The 24,931-nt window shown below is 39.8% G+C and overlaps 1 protein-coding gene across 1 annotated transcript in view; it reads right to left on the bottom strand.

Annotated features, from left to right (window-relative positions):
- The window catches only part of GRIN3A (glutamate ionotropic receptor NMDA type subunit 3A), a 158,984-nt gene that overhangs the window by 81,435 nt on the left and 52,618 nt on the right, over nucleotides 1–24,931 (bottom strand). Inside the window, exon 4 of the mRNA XM_015560455.1 lies at nucleotides 11,649–12,696. Coding sequence (XP_015415941.1) covers nucleotides 11,649–12,696 — 1,048 coding nt within the window. The remainder of the gene's footprint in view (nucleotides 1–11,648; nucleotides 12,697–24,931) is intronic.

Here is a 24,931-nt window from a genome sequence, read left to right as displayed (position 1 = left end):
TATCGTAAACCACTCAAGGATTTCATGTAGTTACCAGAACCTCAGGCTAAAATTATAACCGTGAAAGCCCTTGCTGCCTATTAGTCATGTGGCATATGACACAAGGTAAAATATATTCTGTATTTTTGGACTTGAGTTTGGCTCTCAGGATGCTAGCTGCTTCCATTTGTATTTGACCTGCAAAACATTCAGCTCCCTGAAAGGTTAAACCATCTAAAAACCTAAGGTAATTAATTCACAAGTTCTAGGTGTGCAGAGAGCAATAATCAAATGAACATATTATGAATTTCTTACTTGTTCTGATAATTATTTTCTCAAGTTACCTTCCTGAAGCGCTGAGCAAAGCTTTGAGAGCCATGAGATTGCTTACCCTTGAAGGCCTAAGTCATTTCTTTAGTATAGTTTAACTGGAGGGAGCACTTTGCATTGAAATTGTGATGGATCTGAAATTTGGAAGCTTGAACTTTGGCAAAGTCACTTAACTTCTCTGAGCCTCAGTCTTCTCTCCTGTGAAATGTGTTAAACTGGGGTGTTGGACTGAAAGGGTTTGGGAAGTAACGGAGTGCTTTACAAATGGCTTGTGGCATTGTCCTATTAGTGAACCAAAACAGTCATTTTCTAAAGGCATGTAAATGTGAAAAGAAAAATCATGGGGTCAGGGTCAGAGCTTGTATTTCCTCTACGTAATACATTTTCTTCCCTCAGCACTCGGGTGTAGTGTAAGAACCTGTGCAAGAACATGGGATGGTAACGTCATGTGAGGACAGGGGCGGCACGGCACCTTGCATTCCTCCAGACAAGCTGGATGCGACGATTTCTTTCAAGCCAATTACAAGATGTGAAGACCGGGGTGAGAAATGGGTTAAGAATGGCCCCAAGGAGAAGCTGATAAACTGGTTACCATCTCCATGGAGAAAAGAACAAGAGTGAAAAGGCTTACAAAGCAACACGAGGGAGAACTTGTTTGCACTGAGGGTAGAGCAGTGACAAGCCCCAGGGATTGTTTTCTGAATTTCTTCAGAAAATGGACTGGTGTGCTGCCGGTTTGACGGGAAGGCACAGAAGTAACACAGATCACACTGACAGCGGGGTAGGGAGAATCTGGGTGGACAGTGAACAACATTGTATAGGTCCATTAGCCAAGTCATCTAGCAGCTGGGTTAAAATTATACCTGGCAGGCTAGGGCTCTGAGTCAAAGCATTGCCAAGATTCTGGGAGAGGACCAGAGCTGAGCAGAGTCACAGTACAAAAGTCATCGGAAACTTGAACTTGGTCACAGGGCATGATGCCGATTATACGATGGGGGTAGAGTCTAGTCCTGCAACATGTCACTCATTCAAGGCTAAAGGTAAGAATGGGGCCAGCAGCAAAGTGACCTGATGCTGGGCTGTGTCACTTTGGGGAACTGCTTCTCCCATTGTCTTGTACCAATGAAACAGGCAGGGAGCTGGTGAAAATGCAGATTCCGGTTCAGTAGGTCTGGAGTCGGGCCTGAGGTTCTGCATGTCTAACAAGCTCCTGTAGATGCTAAAACTGCTGGCTCTTGGACCACACTTCTGAAAGGATCTGGACAGGGCATCTGAAATTCTCCCCGAGTAAGAACAGGATTTGTTCCTGAGCCTGGGTGAGGGAAAGGTAAGGAAGAGGGAGGTGTCTGACGTGAGGGACAAGTGGCCTCAGCTATGAGGAGTAGAGAGTGAGAGGAGGCTGGTTCTTGGCAAGAAGTGCTGCTGGCTGCCTCCCCCTTTGGTCTCTTCTTCCTCAAACTTGATAGTTGGTGTCTTTCCCCTCAAATTCATGAAACTGTCCAGTGGTACAGACCTTGTTCTCTCTGTAAGCAGAATCACCTAGACTAAATTAATGATCCATACAGGAAACTAATAGAAGGCTCAATTCTTTCAGGGAACGTCTGTCTTATCTGAAACACATGCAGTAAATATAGGGACCTTCGGAGGAGAATTTCTTAACACAAAGAAATGGCTGTTGGGAGAATTTCGGGACCTGTGGCAAGAAGAAGGGTTTGAGGTGCTCCTGATATCACTATACTAGAGGCCCCGTGCACAAAAATTTGTGCACTCTGGGGGTTGGGGGCCGGCCCCTCAGCCCAGCCTGTGCCCTCTCACAGTCCGGGAGCCCTCAGGGGATGTCTAACTGTCAGCTTAGGCCCGTTCCCCCGGGGGAGCTGGCCTAAGCCACAGTCTGGCCTCCCTCTACGGGAGGCAACCAAGTAGCTGATCAGGGGACGGCGCATTGGCGCAGCCCCGCCCGACTCCCCCCATCGCTCCTCTGCTGCCACCGCTGGCTGCTGCCACCTCCTCTCTGCCCCCCTCATCGCCGTCCCCTCCCTCTGCCAGCTGGCACACGCCTTGACTGGCTTGGTGCCACCTGCTCGCTGGACCTGCCCCCTGCCGACTGGTTGTTCTGCCGTTCAGTCGATTTGCATATTATGCTGTTATTATATAGGATTCTAGTGGTGAGCGACCCTTTTACATGATGGCAAATTCTTTAAACCAAAAATGCTGGTAAAATGTTCTTACAGACTATTTCATTTCATATTTTCTATAATCCATTTTTTACTTGACAATATAAACCTACTTCATTATTGATTTTGTCTCTGTTCTCTTTGAACAACATTTACATGAGTTGGGTGGTGCTGAAGGTGGAATGGAGTAACAGCTCAAGGGATTTAACACTGGGAAGATGAATTAGCACCAGTTCATACTCAGACACAACAGCTTCATTTGGAGATTTCTAAATGCAAGCCAAGAGAAGCTGCCGTTTCACAGGGAGTGGGGGGAGAGAGGCTGTGACAGTATGCCACCATGGCCGTGGATGGAAGACACTATGAAGATAAATCGCTCCTTTTTCTTAGTTTTTGAAGTACCTGGAAGGGCATATTCTTGCTGGAACACTCTGAGTCTCACTTCTTCATGCCACACTCAGTCATATACTGTGTGCACAAATGCCAATGTCACAGCCTCAGCAGCAGTCTCTGCCCCTGAATCATCTTTGTGTGTGAGCAGCTTTCTCAGACCAAGTTCAAGGGTCAAGAAAGGGCTGGTTGGCATAAATGAGGCTATGGAGGGCATTCTTACTGTATGTACAAATAAAACATTGAATAGAAAATAATTTACAGTCAGATATTGTTGAGTATGAAAACTGTCCCTACCATTGATTAGCTATATGGCCTTGGACAAGTTAAATAAATTCTTTAAGCCTTATTTCCTTATGTGTATGAATGCAGTAAGGTTTAAAAGAGAAAAATCCATATGAAGCAGTTAGCATAGTCCTCAAAGATAGAAAGTATCCAATAAATGCTATTATTATTATTTATTGAAATTGATATTTCCCGTTCCTGTTACTGAAATTATATCTATGTTTTTATTGTGAAGTTACAAAGTGCATGTAGGACCTTCAGGATGTTGACTGATCATCATTTTAAACACACAAACTATAGGAGATGTCCATATTTATATATCTACATTTATTTATATTCTTATTTGTCAATAGATTCACCTCCATTAATTCTATGTCTTCGGATCATGTCTGTGTGGGGGAAATCTCTAGCTCGAATATAATTTAAAAATATTTTTATTTATTCCTGAGAGACAGAAACATCAATGAGAAAAGAGAATCATTGATCGGCTGCCTTCTGCATGCCCCACACTGGGGATGGAGCCTGCAACCTGTGCATGTGCCCTGACTGGGAATCAAACCCTGACCTGCTGGTTCACAGGTCAATGCTCAACCACTGAGCACACTGGCCAGGCTAGTTCAAATATAATTTAAGGAAACATTGATAGGTTGTGTTTGGGTTAGCATTCTTAACATTTTGGGGCATTTGGCATTTTTAGGCATCAGCTTCCTGATAAAATGCCAAGGTAAGTGCATTTCTTAAGTTAAAAAATATTAATGGGATTCTGACAAAATGTCTTTCTGAACTTGTTATAAATAACTATCTACCATATCTATCTAGCTATCATCTGTCTATCTATCTATCTATCTATCTATCTATCTATCTATCTATCTATCTAATTGGCTAGAGCAGACTTGGATGCAGAACCAATAAGGGGAACTGAGCCCTTAAATGGCCAAATTTCCCAGACTGAATTAATAATAGAGCTGAACTCAGAGTTCAGTTTCCTGACTTGCCAATGGATACACTGTTGGTTAGATCATGCTAGCTCCTGATCTGATTAAGGATCAAACTGTGAAGTTGAGGCTCAATCATAAAAATCCAACATTCACCTTAAATCATACTGTGTATGGAGCTAAAATATGTATTTTAGACATAAAAAGAGCCCCTTTGGGGATTGCCTGCAACTTCTTCAGACACACATAGATATTTATTGAGCATGAAAATGAGATTCTTCACGGGGCAAATCATCGAACTTAAATTGCATCATATTTCTATCTGTCCAACACCAGTACTTATTTGTCCTTTGTATTACAGTGCATCGCCCCCTATTGGGGCTCTCTTTCTGTTTGTTTCATAGCATATGGTTTTGAATGGTTTGAGTGGGTGTGAGGCCAAGCAGAGGTGACCAAGATGAGTCCAGAATGATAGAGGTAGAGGGTGGGGGCACCACTCACTTGAAATTGGAGGGTGTAGCCAGGTGATTTCACCTTATGTACAAGAGTGGATTGGAGTAATTTAGTTCTCCCAAATTACAAGTGTGTGAGTTCATTAACCTGCATTAACTTCTAAAATAATATAAATGTATGTGAACATACAGTCCAAAGACAAGTATATGGATAATTATTTATAATTATATATGATATATGTGGCTATTTAAAGATACCTATGATATATTCATTAATATAGAAAGTATCTATGTATGAAGATAGTGCTCGCTAAGCAGGTTAGTAATGTAGACAAAATTACAAGTCTATTTCCCCCTATTTTATGAGAAAGGTTTGCATAAATTTGGCACATTCTCTGTTTGTAGTCAAATGAAGGAAGTGAACTTAGACATTCATTAAAGCAAATCCAGCAGGTGTCTAATTGAAAACGCTTTGCCGCAGTTAGTATGAATTAGTGTACCTATTTGAAAGTAATAAAGCTGCAGTTATTTTAAAATTTCTATGAACAACCATCTCAAAATTATTTTGCATGTAGATGAGGAAATAAACAGATCACATGCTCATTTGTTCAGTTTTCCATTTATCAACCTGAATTAGCTAAGTCCTGATGGTTTTCCTAAAGTTCCTTGAAGAACATTCAGGAAGGGAAGGGAAATACACATTTTTCAACTCCTAATAAGTGTCGCGTACTGTGTGTCTCATCCTTTCTGAACCACTAAACGGTTCTGACCTAACTCCACAATCTGCCACTAGGGACCAAGAACCACTCAGGCTGGGGCAGTATCATCGGTGTCACACTCCCATTCAAGGACACTGCACCTCTGACCCTTGGGCATCATGGTCTTCGGCTTTCTTTGCTTTGATAATCTGATTATATCAATCTCAAGGCTCAAACACTCCTGGTCACCCTTGGATGTAATTTGGCACTCACTTGGGTACACTCCCCAATTTCAAGCGAGTGGTGCTCCTGCCCTCTGCCTCTGCCCTACTGGACACCTCTGCTTGGCCTCAGGGCCAAGTCCATTATTTACCCAACACTTACCTAAATGAGTGGTTGCTGCATGCTTAGACTCTAGGGATACAGGTGCCTAAGATAGATCTGGTCTCCACCCTTGTGAAGTTTATAATTGAGTGGTGGATGGAATCAGAACTCTACTTAGATCTTTAACATCCATTACTTACTGGAATACTGTCAAATAAAGACACAAGGGCCATGGCAAGTCGTTTGCTAAATTTCATGCAACTAACCTCTGACTGAGGCATATATTAAACATAGATCTGTCCAACACAGAGATTTTGCCTTTGTATCATAGGCTAGCACCCCTTACTGGAGTTTTCCTTCTATTCGTTCGATAGCATCTAGTATGAGAATAGTTATGAAAGGTCTTATCAAAAGCATTGATTTCAAAGTAATCCCTGCAGAAGGTTCTACCCCTATTCCAATGATGCTGCCATTTTTTATCCATTTATTACAGAATATTTACTGTTCACCCAACACTGTGTAGATCTAGTGATGAGCAAAACACAGGGGGGGCGATTACCATGAGATACCATGACAATTTCAGATTGCGTTAAGTCCTGTGAAAGAAATAAAATGGGTGGGAATAAGAATTTGCTTCAGAAAGTAACCGTGGAAAGCACAGCATCTTTAAGATGCAAACATTTTATTGTGGGAGTGCTGTTCATTGAGGAACTCACCCTTCCTGGAGCTGAGAGGCTGCGGAGAGCGGCAGTACACGTGGAGCAAACACTGCTTTTGGGACTATTGTCTTATGTCTCAAATATTCTCATTCTTACTTGGCTTATCATGTACTTTCTCATTACATAAATAATATATGGCCCATTGCAGAAAGCATGGAACAAAAATAATAAAATAAATATTTCCTATAATTACAGTGCGTGGATGTTGCTGCTATTAACATTGTTTTATATTTCCTTCTAGTCGCTTCTCTTTATAGACATACATATGCATATTGCAAAACTGGAAATACAGATATGCTCTTATACCCTAACTTTATATTTAACATTTTGATATTTTGACATTTAAAACCTCTTCAAAATCATCTCTACTGGCTACATTTTTATAACACAATGGAGAAATATTGCAATATATTAATTGTGCTACTGTTGGGCATTTACTTGGTTTTCAAGTTTTTGCTATTTTGAGTAAGACAGTAGTAAATCTTTGCAATACATTGTTGACTGAAGGGTCCTGGTTTCGATTCCAGTGAAGGGCATATATCTCAGAGATTACCAATCCATATGTCTCTCTCACAATGATGATATCCTCTCTCTCTCTCTCTCTCTCTCTCTCTCTCTTTCTCCTCCCTCCTACCCTTCCACTCTACTCTAAAAATCAATGGAAAAATATCTTCAAGTGAGGATTAACAAAAATAAAAAATAAAAGAGGAAAAAAATTAATATAATTTCATTACTGTTTCAGTTAGAATTTCTTTGATTACAAGTAAGATTTAACATTTTTATATTTTTTCAGTCAATTTTATTTCTTTTTCTGGATTGCTGTTAATATTCTTTATTATTTGATTTGAACACTACTTAATGTATATCTTGCTCTCTTCCTGAAAGGATTTAAAGCAGCTTAAAGGTCACAAAATGCAGAATAGCATTATTAAAATAAGATGAAGTAGAAAGGGAAACAACACAAAGCCAGGACTCATGCTTAAATGCATATGCCAATGACAATAAACTTGCTCTTAGTAGGCAAGACATTTGCCTCCAAGCTCTCCAGATGATATCCCACAAAGAGAATCTTGCCATTTACCAAGTTCACATTGACAACAAGGAAGAGAATGAAAGAGCAAGAACTAATTGTTCAGGATAAATATAATTAATATTGATATTAAAATCTGACAAGATTATATATATCTATATCTATCTATCTATCTATCTATCTATCTATCATCTATATATGTAATTGATTTCAGAGAGGAAGGGAGAGGGAGAGAGATAGAAACATCAATGCAGAGAAAGAACCATGGATCAACTGCCTCCTGCACACCCCCCCGGGGATTGAGCCCACAACCCTGGAATGTGCCCCTGACTGGAATTGAACCCGGGACCCCCCTGTCTGCAGGCTGATGCTCTATCCTCTGAGCCAAACCAGTCAGGGCTCTGACAAGACTTTGAACTACTTTTGTTATTTTGCGTTTTTTGTATAAGTTGCTTCACTTGGATTATTATTTTTTCCATGACTACTTAATGGGGGGCATATATTATATTAATGTGATTTACAAGAGTGTCTGGCATATGGGAGCGGTCAATGAATATTAGCTTCTCTGTTAGTTTTACTAGTATTAAGTTTTTAATATCAAATCCCTCGAATCTATTTTTATATTAATGTTAATATATTATTTTTAGAAGATTAAGCAACAAACAAGAAAAGTCCTTTGGGATTTTGATTGGACTTGCTTTAGAGCTATTAAACTAAGAGAAAATTTGACATATTTCAATATTCAGTCTTCCAATTTGGTAACATGGCAACTTATTTGCTTGCTTATTATTAAAACAGCTTTATTGAGATATTACTCACATACCATACAATTTACCCATTTAAAGTGCACAACTCAATGGTTTTTAATATGTTGACAAGCCACCATCAGCACATTCAGTTTTTTATCCAAATTATCTTTTTTGTTTCTACATTAAAGATTTCTGTAATGCAATTCCTACAGAGGATGCTTTTCTGATCTAGTATGAATTCTTGTTGCCAAAGTGAGTGGAACGTTTCCCCCATTATGTTTTCGATCTGGAAGTACATGGGGCTCATGGGAAATACATCTATCCTCAGACTATAGCATTGCTTGGATTTTTCTTCTTTTGAGAAAACTTCTCTCTAGAAATTTTGAGCATTTGATGATCAAAATCCACTTGTTTCCTTTTCCTGGCTTTCTAATCTCTTAGCTCACGACGGGGGGGTAATAACTGCATCCATCTCCCTCCAGTCTAGGGCTTCTGCATATGCTGCCCAGTCACCCTGAGATGCTCTTCTCCTAATACCCCCAACTCCCGTGAGCTCATTTACATCCTTCAGATCGAAGCTGGATTTACTTTCCGAAGGGAAGGGGTCTGGGTTGGGGGCCCTTCTCTGATTCTCTGGTAGATCAGGTCTCCTGTGAGGCTCTCTGATACTATTATAATTTGCCTTTGCTTACTATGTCAGTTACCACGGTTTCATTAATTAGCTGGTTTATGGGCTCCCCTGATAAATGTCTTTTCTTCCCATAACTCCACGTTGCAAGGACAATATCGGTTTGCTCACTATTTAATACCCAGCCACCTAGCATGGCGCCTGGAACAGAAGTTGCTGTTATTGGATGAATTAAAGAAAGAATGAATGGTTTGGAATAGTTCAGTTTTCCTTCCTCTCCCCTCAAACTCTGTTTTCAGTGTCTTGTTTGCCTTGGAGTTCTGGCATCCCTCCCTTCTTCAAGGCCAGCTTTTATTATATGAACTCATATGTTTTATGAAGCAGCCACATGCTGCTTTATGAAGATCAATAAAGGTGGTCTTTATTGTTTGGGGAAATGCTTTATCCCTGCTAGAGCTATGTGAATGTCCTTTACTTTAATATTTCTGGTTAAAGTTTGCTCTTGCCTTCTCAGCGGGTCTATTTAACTTTAAATATTTACTTTAACGTTCACTAGGACTGTTTTTCTAAAGCAGTACCATAATTTGCCTGTACAAAAATGACACAGCTTCCTATTCTCTCTAAGGAGATGACACTTTTTTAATATTGGAGAGAATCGGGCTAAAGGGGGCATTTTATGTAAGAAGCTGGAAAAGAAGAGCTAGAAAGTCTATTAAAATCAGCAGAAAGCTCATTTCCGATGCTCACGTATCCTTTCAGCTGGGCCACTTCAACTCCAAGAGCAGAGGTAAGATTTATTTTTCAATGTACTTCACAAGTGATATTTCTCATCTTGTCTTATACCTCAGCACATTGGATTTCAATGGCTGGAAGGTTCTAATAATGCCCAGGTCTATACCTTAGATCACAGACCCAGGTGAAGACCTTGTTGGATAAACATAATACTGCAATGTTTATCACCTGTCAATCATCTCACAATGCCAAGAGAAAATACCTTTGGATGATGGGCCAATGGTGTTTGTTTCCATCTATCTGCTTTGCTCTATTTTCTGCATTGCCTATAATGAATGGTGCTAGTTCTATGTCAGAGAAATACCCATATAATCTCTTAAATATGTCACTCAGAGATTCTTTCATGGTCTTATGCTTCAAGAGCCCACCTGCTTTGAAGCATGGAACTTGCTTTCCAGAAGAGACATGGTGGGGGCCCATGGTCAGGAGCCATGAGAAGCTACAGGTATTACTTTTAGTGTAAAATAAATTATTCTGGCAAAATAGCTAGGTGAGGATAGAACCATCCTCTTGAATTTCATTTGCGCAGCAAGCCAGTCCCTCTTCCTTGGGGTTTTCTGTAAGAGCAGCCAGAAAAAAGGTTATTTCTTTCCTCACCCCATCAGGAAAAAAAAAAAAAAGGTTCCAGCCTGCCTTGGCTACTGCAACATGTAGTGAATCACAAATTGGTCTGTCCTGCACAGCCTTTTGCTTTTCATTGTATTTCTGATTCAAATTAGTTGGTTGAAGCAAATGAATCTCAATGCTGAAATGGTAATGAAATGTTCACATTCTTAACTCTTAACAGTTTTTTAAATTGTGTTAAATGTATAGCTAGCATGCGAAACAGTTATGATCAATAAGAAAAATGGAGCTATTACGTTCATTGAAAGTTATCTGATATTGTGATTACAGATACTTAAGCAGCCAGGACTCAATTCACCAATGAACTGTGTATAAATCCAAATCACAAATCCTACTTTTTAAGTCAAGTATGGCTTAGTCAAATAATCTGGGTGTCCTTACATGAAAAAAAAAGAAAAGGTAAATGAGACTTTAACATAGAAACAACAGTAGGAAAAATATATACATTTTTGAGAACCTTAGCAGAAATTAATTTATTACCTGAAATTAAATGTGGTTACATTTAGGCCTGTCTCACTGCATGAAGAACTTGCTAGTTATAACAGAAACTTGACCTTGTCCAGTTTTACTCACTTTGTCTTGTGGGCTGGGTTAGGTTTATAATTTCACCTTTCTATTGTGGTGGAGTGGGGAATGGAATGATTGTTTCTTTGGCTTAGAAACTTGTTTTACTGCTATGTATGGTTTATCTTCATGAGTTTACTTTTAATCCCCTAAAATCATTGCTTTATGTTTCTCCTGCATAGCATCCTGACTTAATTTTGGCAATCTTTGGTTCTGATTTGTGAAACTTACCACTGCTTTACCAGTTCATTTGAACTCTACCCTCCTCCTTCCCTCTACCTTTAATGTCAAATACCTAGAATATAAAAGGCAGCCTATATTAGATACAATTTTCTTAAATGTCCGTGGGCAATTGTAATGTAACTGTTGGTGATCTACCCCCAACCCAAAGTGACCAGCTCTACAGCTTTTTGTACTCTATAAGGACACCCTGTTCTTAGCTAATCTTGCCACCTCAGTTAGTTCAGCATTCCTTCTTATAAACCCACTGAGCTCCCTAGCATTTGACTTTGGGAGCTTATGATAAAATGTTAGTTCTTAACATTTTACTATTTTTCAATGGTAAAAAAAAAGATTCTTTACTATTTAAAATATGGATTATACTATTTATTTCCATTCATTCCCAAGAGAAATAATCTGTTTTTGAAATATGCTTTGGGTGAATATGCTTGGTAAGATTATTCCCAGAAAGCCATTCTGTCAGTCAAATAACACAAGGAAAAACTGTGCTAATAGATGTTTTTACCAGAAAGACTTTCTCTAGCACAGATGCCCCCTGAAACTCTTCACTCTTTTTGTTTCACTTAATACAACAATAAAATATATAATTCAACAAGGCAACAGATTTTTGGACTGGTCTACAGAGAGCTGAGAGAATATTTTGTGTTAGATCAAAGAACATAAACAAACTACAACATACGACACAATATATGGCGTGATAATGGATGATAAAGAGAGTTAAAAAGGAAGCATTACCTTAGGGTCATGTATCCCGGAAAGCTCTTCATAGATCTTCTCACCTACCATGACAGCAGCCAAGTTTGCCGTGTACGTAGAAAGGCAAAACATACAGAAAATGGCCCAAAGGTTCATGAGAAACCTTCCAGTCCAGCATTTTGGGGGTTTGATGGCTGCTGTTCTACCAAACAAGAGGGCATAGCAGACATTCAAGGCTGAAGAGAAAGAGAAGACTTTACTCCTATTCCGCCCCTTGGGAGTCATACCAAAGGGGCTCTTCCATTCATATAGGGTGAGGAAGATGGCAGTGATGTGCAGAGCCACAAAAATCCCTAGCCACAACGTCCAGTGCAGTGGCCACATGAAGGCTCCAATGGGAGCTGCTGTGTCTCGGGTCCTCACTAAGATGCCCAAGCTGGTGGAGAAGAAAGGACTGGTGAAGTCTATCACCTGACTTCGTGCAGTATTGATGCTGAAGGAAGTGACTGCCATGTGGGCTGAACCACTCAGGAGGTCACCCACTAGTCCAGTCCAGTGACCATTTTTCCAGGCTCCATATTTTCCATCTCCAACGATATAGAGGTCAAAGTCAAAGTTCATGTCTTCTGCTAGCTTTTCCAGCAGATCAATGCAATAGCCATAGCAGCACTTCTTGAGTTTGACGGACACTGTATCATTACTGCTATGGAGGCTACTAAAAAGGCTGTCCAATATGGAAGAGTCATTAGTCATGGGGTCGAGGCAGAGTTGGCCAGCAGGGCACAAGCCTTCATCATCTACCTCCCTTGTGAAGACAAATGGATGCTCGACCAGGGTAACCACTCTCAGGTGTAGCTTACTTGGGTTTTGGAAGTGAGTTTTATGCCTCTGGGCCTGCTCTGGCCAAATTCCATAGTCCATGACAACCTTTCCCCCCTGCCAGCTGCCCAAGCGGGTCCACATTGGCTTTCCCATGGGGTCATGCTGCAGATTCCAGATGAAAAAGCTGTTTTCTGAGCTGATGATAGAGGAACCTTTTACTTTGATGGAACCACTTAGGCCTCTGAAAGTGGTGTTGGCTAGAAACCTGGGAAAGAGGAGCAAAGGCAAAAAGAAAGAAAGAGAGGTGAAGCCAAAGACAGAAAGCCATGCTCATTTTTACTTCTTTGTCTCAGTAAAAAGAAACTCTGATCTTTTAAAAAAGGCATTGCCTATGATTTCTTTAGGAATGAGTAATCTGGACTCTTTCTGGGAGAAGAGTCCTATCTCATTGAGCCAATGGGCTCCTACCCTCAGGTTCTAACATCCTGGCTAGGTCTTACTTGGCTCTTGGTCTTACTCCAAATTTCTTTATTCCTAGTTAAGGGAGGTGTTAATTGTTTTTTGTTGTAAACTGGTAATTATATATTTTCCAAGCTGTGGAGTTTCTCAGCATCTTTAACATGTCTCATCTTTAATATGTCTTCTGGTCACTACATTTGATTGCAACTAAATCAGCTGAATAAATATTTTTTTTGCTGCAAGGAATAAGTTTTGGTAAATATACATATCCTAGATAATAAAAGGCTAATATGCCAATCAACCTAATGGTGGAACGACCGGTTGTGATGATGAGCACTGACCACCAGGAGGCAGATGCTCAATGCAGGAGCTGCTCCCTGGTGGTCAGTGCACTCCCACAGGGGGAGCGCTACTCAAGCAGAAGCCAGGCTCACAGCTGGAGAGCACAGCAGTGGCAGGAGCCTCTCCCGTCTCCTGGGCAGTTGGACATCTCCTGTAGGCTCCACGACTGTGAGAGGGCACAGGCTGGGCTGAGGGACTCCTCCGAGTGCACGAATTTTGTGCACCAGGCCTCTAGTACTTTTATAATTGCTTAAAAATTGTATTCATAATTCTAGAAAGCTGACAGATCTTGTTACCAGTGTTTTTTCTTGATAGAGCAAAAAGAATCAACATATCTGCCCTCCTGAGACCAGTTAAAGCTGCATGTGGGCTACCCTCCAGGGGACAAACAAAAAGATGATAAATAGATCTGCGGTTCTCCGGGAAGCCTCAGGCTATCCTCCCTCTATGTCATTAGAGAAGAACAAATGGCTCTGGCTTAGAAAGAGCTTTTGCCAGAAGTCAAAGGGAGGGAAATTATGAACTGATTCCTAACTCTGCTTAACCAGGGCCCTGTCAGTATATATATGTTTTGATGTGGGGGGGACAGGAAAATGCTTTGTCTCTTTAGAGTCTAGGAAGATAAGACAATAGAGGTAACATGAAAGTTTGTGGCACTTACGTACTCTTACTTGTGGCCTCGTGTCAGAATGGAAGCCCAGACTTTGACATCAGACACACCTCTGTGAATATTAGCCCAGGCACCTTCTAGCATTGTCCTTGGACAACTTACCGAATTCTAACCTTCATAACCAGCAAAATGGGTAAGATAATACTTCCTCCATGACAAGGGTTGGAAATAAAGCACATAAAGCACACACCATACCTCCTGACATATAACAAATATTCCAGATATGGTAGCAATTTTTCTGTCATTCAAGTTTTTTCAACCATGGCTGTCCCCAGGCCACTTTCCTGCCTTTTAGTATAATTTTTCAGGTTGGAGACACAAAATTCTACATTATGATAAACTCATAGAGGGTACTCAAAACACATTTCAAATGAAAAGGAATTAAATTGAAATGTGGACTGTGCCATAAAATATTTTTTTTGAGGAATTCAGATATTCCAAGTGCAGGCCCTCAGCAAGACACATTCATCCATTGCCTGCCACAGACATTACCCTGTAATTTACAAATGTAAATACAAGCAGTAGGAAGTTATGCTGCCACAGAAGGGAGATAGAGAAATCAGAAAGTGTGAAGAATGTACTAATTTTCATTAGAGATATAAATGTAAATCATATTTGAAGATGCTACTATCACTAAATGCAATGGTGAAACTACTCATTTTGGTAGATTGCATGTAATGGTAATTATTCACGTTAGCACTCCCCAGTGGGATTTAACCACTTAAAATGAGTTCTATTTTGCAACAAGTAATGAAGTCTTAGTTATCTTAGACTTGAAAACGTTTTTCTGCTTCTTTAGAGAAGTAGGATTCCAAGTCATTAAAATATACAGATTAATCAATTGATAATTATCTAGGTACCATAAGGAAAGGATGACTACAATTGTGTTTCTGATGAGCAACCTACTTTTAGATTTGTTAAGAAACACACACACACACACACACACACACACACACACACACTCTTGCTGACAGAGCCTAGGGAATAAAGTGGTTAGCAATAAATAGGTTAATTTCATTTGGTTACTTTAGTGGATGGGAAAGTAAAGTTAAAGTTGTAGAAAGAGGAGCCCTTCATTATTTGAAGAATATTGGGGCTTAATGATTATAGATTTTCAACTGGATGGGCCCTTGAAAGACTACCAATGAAAAAATATATACTTAAGTTATCTCAGAAAAGAAGGCACTAAAAAGTCATCAGAAATCTTTCAGAGATTACATAACCCCCTCATTCCAGTAAAACAATTCCTCCTATCAGTGACAATAACACTGAAGAGGGCCATGGCTGAAGGGCAGTGCTCAGTCGTCTTTCAGGTATTCATTTGTCAGAAAGGCAAACCAATCAGGACAGAAATGTCTTCAATTTCCCAGACCACAGTGCAAGTTTCACTATGCAATTGGCACCGAGAAACTGGGTCTCAGAGAATCCCCACTTATGACATTATTTCTGTCTATTTTATTTTCTGTTTTATGGTGAGGGTAAATTAAAATGATCTCACTGATAGCTTTAATAGTCGCACATCACACTCTTTGTATTGTAATGACAATGTGAGGTAAAGTTTCAATGCTCACTATGTTAATTCAAAGATTAAGACTGATACCCTAGTTTTGTTTAAATCAAATTCTACCATGTTCATTTTGACCTTGCTCGTGTCTCTTCTTGGATGAACAAGAAAAAGGAAAATCAGGAATAATTTTATTGGCAAGAAAAACTGACACAAACACCAGGCAACTGTCCTTAACACTGGAGTTATAGAGACGAAAGACACACTCGTTCACAAACAGTCTGGGCATGAGCCAGAAAAGAAAAGGAGTGATTTTAAAAGGGCCAAAGCCCTAGCCAGTCTGGCTCAGTGGACAGAGTGTCGGACAGAAAGCAAAGTGAATAGGCAATTCTATACCAGTGTATGTGCGTCATAACACAGGTAAACCTGGGTGCTACTGGAACGGAGAGCAGGGCCCTGCACAGTGTACCCTAGGAGTGACAAGGAAGGCTTCTTAGAGCAAGAAGTGCCAGACCTGAGTCTTGAAGAAGGAACTACAGTTCGACAGGAAGAACATCTGGGGACTGAGGCTGTCAACCCAGGGAGACAATGTGTGCAAAGCCAGAGACAGAGAGGGCGAGCCGGGGTGTGATAAGCAGCGAGGAATAAGGCTGGAGATGTGGGTGGGAAATGAATTACAAAAAGGTCTGAGGCCACGATGAAGGTAATGGGCAGCCATTGAGGAAATTTTATCTGGGGAAGGATGGGATCACCAGATTTGATTTTAGAAAGATTCCCTGTCCTCCCCCGGCCCCCAGCTACACAGGAAATAGTTTAGGAGGAGGAGGGGGCTGAGACAGTTTCAGATGTGAGGAATAATGTTCTTTGTCCCCCCTTGCTTCCTCTTTTCCTCCCTCCCTGATTTTTTTCCACAGGGGCTTAAGGCAACGAGGGCTATAATAATAGCAGTAGAAGTGGAGAGAAGATGGCACAATCAAGAGACACATAATTTCAAAAAGAAAAGTAGTGATTTTAAAAGGGCCAAAGCCCTAGCCAGTCTGGCTCAGTGGACAGAGTGTCGGCTCTCGGACTGAAGGGTCTAGGGTTCAATTCTGGTCAAGGGTACATGCCTTGGGTGCATGCTCCATCCCTGTGAGAGGCAACTAATTGATGTGTATCTCTCACATCAATGTTTCTCTCTCTCTCTCTCTCTCTCTCTCTCTCTCTCTCTTCAGTCTCCCTCTTCATTCCACTCTCTCCCCCTCAAAAAAAAATTCCTTGGGTGAAGATTAACAAAAAAATAAAAATGAAAAGGGCCAACTGCAGACAGTTGCATTTCATTCACAAACCATACTAAGAATGTGTGAAACTCGGCCTGATGGAAGATCATATAAATAAGATCTGGAGTGTTTAGCTGAATATCAGCTCTGTGTAAACCCTTAGAGCAATGTCGGTATAAAAAAGGGAAAAAGTAATCTTAATTTTTTAAAATAGAAATTTAGAGCCCGAGTCACAAGAACCAATAACAACACCACACTATGTGCTGATCACAGTGCTGCTCCAGCCTAGATATGAATTCTAAATAAATCAGATTCAGGAAGGCTGTAAGGAAAGGCAAGGAGTTGGAGGTGGAAGTGGTAAGCACAACGAGCTGATTGGAGTTCTGAAGACTTTTGAGCTTCATATAACCAGAGATCTGCCTTAGTAACACTGATCTGAGAATAAAACGTATGTTTAGGAAGGAAGAGATAGCGACCGGGTAACCACTTAGAATAATATTTCAATAGCTTTGTCACGGTATGACAAGGGCTTGGGTCTCACTGGATAAGTGAGAACCTGGTTTAGAACTGTGCCTTGCACCACTCCATTTGAAAGAATGTAGCTTATTAGTTAATTTGTAATGAGGTAACATTACTTTAATAAAAATTTTCAATTATGGCACTAAGAATACATGTTGATTTATATAGGAGCTGAGATAAAATTTGCACTTTGCAAATTATGTAAAAATATTTTTGAGGCAGTTCACAATATAAATAAGATCAGTGGAGAATGTATTTAAGATGTATTTTAAAAGCCACATTTGCACAAAAAACTTGATGTACTAATTAAAGAACTTTTTATTCATTAAAACAAATGAATAAAGTTGTTATCAAAACAACACATCATCCATTCAATCATTTATTCATTTAATAATGCTCACTATATGCCAGGCACTGTTCTAAATGCTGGGGGATATAGTAGTGAACAAGACAGACAAAAATCGATGCAACTTGTATTCCATTGAAGGAGACAGAATAAATGTTATAAATAGGTAATGTGTATGAGACATTAGATACTGCTAAGTGCAAAGGAGGAAAAATAAAGCAGAGTTAGGCAATAAGATGTGTCAGAGTTGGGGGTAGGGGGGTGGAATTTTAGATCAGCCAGGTCAAAAAAGGCCTTTCCGAGAAAGTGATATTTGAGTAAAGAACTGAATAAAGGATTTTTTTTTTTTCGTTTTTAATCACTTTCTCAACCAGGAGAATATCTGAGTAAAAAGGGCATTTTCTGTATAGGGAGCAACATGTCCAATGTCCTTGAAGATGGATTATGCCTGGTATGTTTGAGGAGCAGCTAGGGAAGTGAAAGGCAGGAGAGTTGAAGATGATGTCAGAGAAAACCTATAAGGAAGGGAGTTGGGAAAATAGGATTTTGTAAGGACTTTGTTCCTTCTCTACATGCGATGGAAAGTCACTGGTGGGTTTTGAGCAGAGAGGCGACATGACTTAACATTTTAACAGGATCATCACAGTGCTGTGTTGAGCGTAAACTGAAGAAAGACAAGGGCAGAAGCAGAAAGACCAGTTAGGAGGCTGTTTCAAACACTCAAGCTAGGCTTTCCATTTATTTCTCTGAGTCAGTTTTGGCAAATGATGTTTTTCTAGGAATTAGTTGCTATAGACCCACATATATCATTTGTACTAACTTAAGGATTTTTCCTCAATTAATTGGCTTTTGTCTTAAAACCTTCTTTCTAGGTCTTCTCCCACTTCTAGTTCTTTTCAGTTGAGGACATGTTTGTGTTCATAGGTTCTTTAACAATAGAACATTAACTGTAGCAGTTACCTTCACTTATCTGATTAACTACATTACTCATGCCCCATTTTTACTTTTCGAAACTTGCGAAAACGTACTAGTTACTAAATTTACTCACATTACATTTTACTGATATGGGAATAACTATGGATCTCTTCCCAACTCTAAATTTGCTAAAATTTATTAAAGTTAAATGTACACACGTCATGTTCCTAAAGGTTTTAAGGCCTGTTGTTTCTTGATTTTTCTTCTATTTTATTCAGTATATAAAGTTTTACTAATATTATGTTTTTATATTTATTACAAATTTGTGTCTGTTATTGCTTTTGAACTAGTTCTATCATAATTGCATTGTTTCCAGTGTTTATTTTGGAGACATTTGAATCTGCCTTTTTGTCTTTAAATGTACCATCATCTTCATGAGTCTTCTTCCGTGCCCAGGTGTTTTTAGGTCATATATTTATTTCTACTTTAATCTTTTTCACTCACCAACTTGTCTTTTTGTATATCTGCTTTCTCATTTGTTTTTTATTTCTTATTAAGTTGCCCTCCTATCTTTGCTCTTTTCCTGTATTGTTGCTTTCTATTAATCATGTGCGTACATGGGAATATCTATTTTGCTCTGTAAAGCCTTAAAATTTATTTTCCCCTTTGAGAACTTTCTTGGTATTATTAAAAAATCTGTACTCTCATTCTTTTATATCTTGAAAGATGAGCTGATTTTCTTTTCCCATGATCATCTCATCATTTTTAATATTTCCCCCCTGAGGAATGAGAGATTTGTTCATCTTCCATAAAGCTCTATACAATTTTTTAGCCTGTGAGAACTTAATTGTGTGTTTTATTTTCCCCTCTGCCTGATTAGAAATCTTTGGCTATGTTGTTAGTGACATTCTCCTCAACTCCCCCACTTCCCCTCACCAGCTACCACATAATTCTTGTCAGGCTTACTTGCTCCTAGGCACGGAATCTAAATATGTATTTCTTGGTCACATTTAATTTAGTTCCAGATCTATTGACTGTAGTAGAAAAGCTCAATAAAGTCCTTTCAGTATAAAACAAAGGACTATTCCCACAGTTTCCCATGGACGGAGAGTTGGGAAGAGCTCAGTATATGTTCAGAAATCCCATCTTTTCTTCATATGATTCATATCTGCATCATGTAACTAATCTTCCAATCCACCTCTTCCACAGTTCTACTCTACTGCATTTACCACAAGCTCACACTTATATTGTTGCTTTCTGTTCTTTATCACTGAGGAGCCTCAAACTATTCTCTTTGGATAATCTCATGTCTTTCAGAAAATGGACACCCAATTCACAACCTTCACAGACCTTCAGTTGTCTGAATTATCAGAAATATATATATTTAATCTGTGATTTTTCTTAATTCTTCAAGACTTTTCTCTAATCCCTCTCATTCCAGGAATTAGTCTCATGTTGTGTTTCTTCCTTAGGCTGTAGATTACCTCTCCTCCCTCCAGTAATCTCTGTTTCTGGCATGTGGGTTAATCGATGGTTACCTCATTATTCCTTTAATGTTCTTCCTTAGATTTTATTTTTATTTTTCTGAATTTTATCTTCTCTTTCTTTCCCTCCTTCTCTTCCCTTTGGCGGACTTTGTACCAGTAGTCTGTCCTGTTAGGAAGAGATCTTATCTTAAATCAGCTATTGACTATCTATAATTAAGTATTTTTTGTTGTTGCCACTCTAGGCCCCCTCCCACTACCCTCTGAGGTCCATGCATTTACTTCCTTTCATGTTTTTCATTGTCTCTTTTGCCATCTTTCCTTTTTTTATGGCCCCGGAGAACCATTGTCTATTTGTATGACAAGCTGTTACTAGTTCAGTTTTTACTCTGTGGCATCTTCCACTGAAGCAGACCCCTGTGGTAGGTATGTGCCTCCCTTTTATGATCACATGAATTGCCTTCTTAGCTGCAGAGCTCACCGATGGTCCAATTCTGTCAAAGGGCATTGCTTTGATTTTGTTCTCTGTACATGGGACAGCTCCCCAAATCAAACACTAAATGTAGATGATTTCTTGAGCTGAGTGTAAAATGACTCAACTGTCTTCTTGAATCCTGCTTAATCCCCTAGCATATAAGTATTTGGCAGCCAATTAAATCCATCTTCAAATTTTTAGACTGTTAGATCCTCAAAGGCATGGGTTTTGACATTCTCCACGTTTTCAGAGCAATCTCTTCCACAGAGTTGCTGTTAGGAATGATCAAACCCTCCCTTTCCCACTGCTCTGGTTCCTAACACAATTTTTTAGCCTGTAGACTGTGGAGCCAAAAGAGACAGTCATCTAAGCGCCAATCTGAGTCATCTTTAGATCTTAGGCAACACACAGGGCTTGGCCAGGGTAGCTGCTCGATAACACCTGTGGGGTAAATGCAGTTGAACACATGTCTTCAGCACAAGTCAGACATACATCTCTTAAAGAGACCTCTTCCTCACTTTGCCAGGAGAACAGGGCTCTCTCTGCCTAGTAGGAAGTGTTTGTATTTGCAATTCATAGATTGTCCCAAGCATTACAATTCCAATTCACTTCCCTCTGAATAATGAATGGATAGTATCAATAATAGAAAGTAGCTCATTGGGAAATCTCTCTGATGATAAGGAATTTAATTGGAAATAGAAATTGTTAAATTTCAATCTTCAGAGCAAAGGGCCCCATATATTGTAATCATTGATTGCATTATCTATTAAAGCAACTTACCAAGTTCATCTTTTAAAATAGATTTTCAACAGTTAATGGACAACAGTAATTTAATAACACATTAAATGTACATATATATGAAACATTTGGATCTGTTTTGCCAATATCTGCAAAAATCAGTTACTTACAAGTGAAAGGAAGGAGTAGGAGACCGGTTTTTCTCGCCTTTTTTCCCCAAGAGGAGAAAATACTAACGATGTGATTGGGTCATAGTTTAATCTAAAATTTCAGCTGTGTTACTACGTGAGGGGGGTCACTATGTCTGATCAGACACATAGGCCCAGCATTCTCTTCTTTCTGTTTTCAGACACATGGCACAGTGACAAGCTGGCGCTTTTTTTTCCTGTTTTTCTCCCACATGGTAGTTAGATCTGCTCTGTGCCTTTAGATTGTTTTTCCTTTCCCTTTGTTTTTTGGTATGAACCTCCACTCTCCCACATAACTGTGGGTCTATGCCTACCCCTTGGACTGCTCCTGGATGCTTTGTGGAAAACTCCAACTTCATTCATCCTAGCTCTCTAGCTTTGGCCCCAGCACTAGCCCAGGTGCTGCCATCCCTTCCCTTAGCATAGCCCTGGCAACGGGACATTATGCGGTATTTACCAGTCAAGCATCCATGTGAAGGGTTACAGGGTCTGCAGACTGAAGTGAGCCCAAGAGACAGATCTGAAACTCAGGGTAGAGCGGCAGTACTGCCCACTATATCTTCATACCTCTTTTTGACATATTTCCAATTTTGCTTCTTTTTTTTTCCTCCCCAAATTTTATAGTAGATGCACACAAAGTAAAAAAGTCAACAGAGAACATAATTACCTTTCAGGCAAATAAAAGCTTGGAAGCTCTCCTAAGTTGGAAACATTCCACAGTTTAAAACCTGCTGGGTGCTAGATTAAGCAAATTTAAGCTGTATTCATCAAAATAGGATCCTGAGGAAATACACATTTTTTTTTATTGCTCCTCATTTGAGGCCCCGATGAATTAGAGAAAATTTCAGACTCAGCTCTTGATATGATTTAAGTGATGGAGAAGGGAAAATTTAAAGGATTTAAGCCAAATTAGTCCAGTGATAGGAGTTCCTATTGAAAATACCTGGAAACAGATCTTAAAGGTTGGTCTCTATGATTCATAACACCAACATGTGTGTTTTCTAGAAGTACTGACTCCTCGGTAGCCCTGGCAGAGAAGCTAATGTGGAAGTAATAGCTGGACAAAGTAGGTCACCCCACAGCAATGGGTTCTCCTTGGGGATCCAAGGAACCAATGTTACCAGTACTCAACCCCTGGCTTCCACGTTCAATGCAAATGCATTTCTTTTCAGTACTGGTCGAACGTATAGGCTAACTAGTTTGGCTCGATAGAGGTCCTTAGGACAAGAATGCTTATACATGGGTAATCATGCCTCCTGATTTATATAGCTTTTGGCTGAAATACTAAAAAGCAATGAGATACCAGTTAAGGAAAGTTTATATTAATTCTGAGCGAGCCTGGAACTTGGACTTAGATGAACTGATTTAAATCTCCCCTGATAACATACTCTCCCCGAATGATCTTAGGCATACCACTTAATTTTTCAAAGTAGAGAGCCTTATAGTTCAGGAAATTAAAGCTTCACAGAGATTAGACAATTTTGGCGGGGTCACAATGCCAGCAAATGATTGTAAAGGTGGATGGAAATACTCCCAATTAGAATCACATCAAGCAGCCTCAGATTCTCCTGGAACTCTTCTAATATCCAGGAATAAAGTGGGAACCATCATCAATTTATACCCTTGTGGTTTTGGGATGGATATTTGTTTTAGTCTTTTTTCTTTCTGAAGCTTCTTAGCACCTTACAATACCTGACACATAATAGGTTCTGAATAGAATGTGCAGAATCAATAAACAAAGCAACATCGATTATTAATGAAAAGCCAGTGAATCTTGGTACTGCTTGACCATCCCATATAATAAAAGGTTAATATGCAAATCCACCAAATAGCGAATGACTGGTCGCTATGACACGCACTGACCACCAGGGGGCAGATGCTCAATGCAGGGGCTGCCCCCTGGTGGTCAGTGTGCTCCCACAGCGGGAGTGCCGCTTAGCCAGAAGTAGGGCTCAAGGCTGGCGAGCAGTGGCGGTGGCAGGAGCCCCTCCTGCCTCCATGGCAGTGGGACATCCTCTGAGGGCTCCTGGATTGTGAGACGCGCAGGCTGGGCTGAGGGACTCCTCCCCTACCCCCGGGTGCATGAATTTCGTCCACTGGGCCTCTAGTATAAACATAAAAATGAACACAGCTTGAGAAGAAAGAATCTTTAGCATGTTGGACTGTTTTTCAGGGATAACTGAGGAGGGGGCCCAACAACGCCAGCTAATACTGAAGGATAATCACTATAGAGGGGGTGCTGTTCCAATGAAGAATAATCAGCAAGGAGCTAGGTGGAAAAGAAAAAAGGATAAAAATTATAGGTAAGAGGAGGAGCATATCCTCTCCTGGTTGGAAAATAAACAAGAAGGTTGTAAGCTTCCTGACAGCAGAGTCTCTGTCTTCTAGTCTTTGTGTCTCCTGCATTAGCCAAGGGCCTAACCTCCTATATGTAAGCTTCAACAAACGTCTGTGAATGAATAAGTTAGTCATTACATACTTAGAACAGAACTGAACTGTAGAACCTGTCCAAAGAAGAAAGGCAAGCCCGGCCGGTGTGGCTCACTGGTTGAGCATCAACCCATGAACTAGGACAGTGATGGCGAACCTATGACACATGTGTCAGAGGTGACACGAGAACTCATTTTTTTGGTTGATTTTTCTTTGTTAAATGGCATTTAAATATATAAAATAAATATCAAAAATATAAATCTTTGTTTTACTATGGTTGCAAATATCAAAAAATTTCTATATGTGACACAGCATCAGAGTTAAGTTAGGGTTTTTCAAAATGCTGACACGCCGAGCTGAAAAGGTTCGCCATCACTGAACTAGGAGGTCATGGTTCAATTCCCAGTCAGGGCACATGCCCGGGCAAGGGGAGTGCAGGAGGCAGCCAATCAATGATTCTCTCTCATCACTGATATTTCTATCTCTCTCTCCCTTTCCCTTCCTCTCTCTGAAATCAATAATAATAAAAACGTTTTTTAAAAAAGGCAAGATTCCATATTCTACATAGAAAATAGAATAATTATCAGGACTATGATTAATTAGCCAAAGGATCAGCGATTTCTTAGGCCAAGGGGAACAAGGTGTGTATCAGTGTGGAGACTCTTAGAATTCTTAAAGTTTAATTGCCTTTGACCAGGCTGTGCATAACTCAGGAATAATAGATTCACTAGGACCCAGGTTTTCAGGTAAACACGGACAAATCCTAACCCTAGGATCAGCAGGTAAGTCCCCCAAATCCTATTTGTTTTCACCAGGAATGCAACAAAGCAATGAATATGGGCAAGGTTAAAACCAATTTTCAGTTATACAGAAATTTATATCCTAATAGTTTTTAAAAACGACTTGCAAGGTTTTCATGCTATATTACCGCGTTTGATTAATTTGTTACAGGATTATGATTTTATAATATGTTATGGCTAATGTTCTGCTTTTCAAGTGATATCTAGTATGCATACAAAATTCAAATTTCTTAGCTTGGCGTAAAAGCCCTGTGTGGCACGCTATCAAATTAACTACTTTTCCAAAATCACATCAAATCCTCTTCATATGCAATGTATGCTCCAACTGTATTCAGTTTCTCTTTCGGGTCTCAGTGAATTTCATCGTCTGT

The sequence above is a fragment of the Myotis davidii genome, unplaced genomic scaffold (genome assembly GCF_000327345.1).
Source record: "Myotis davidii unplaced genomic scaffold, ASM32734v1 scaffold534, whole genome shotgun sequence".
NCBI lineage: Eukaryota > Metazoa > Chordata > Mammalia > Chiroptera > Vespertilionidae > Myotis > Myotis davidii.
This window is presented reverse-complemented; position numbering and strand designations above follow the sequence as displayed.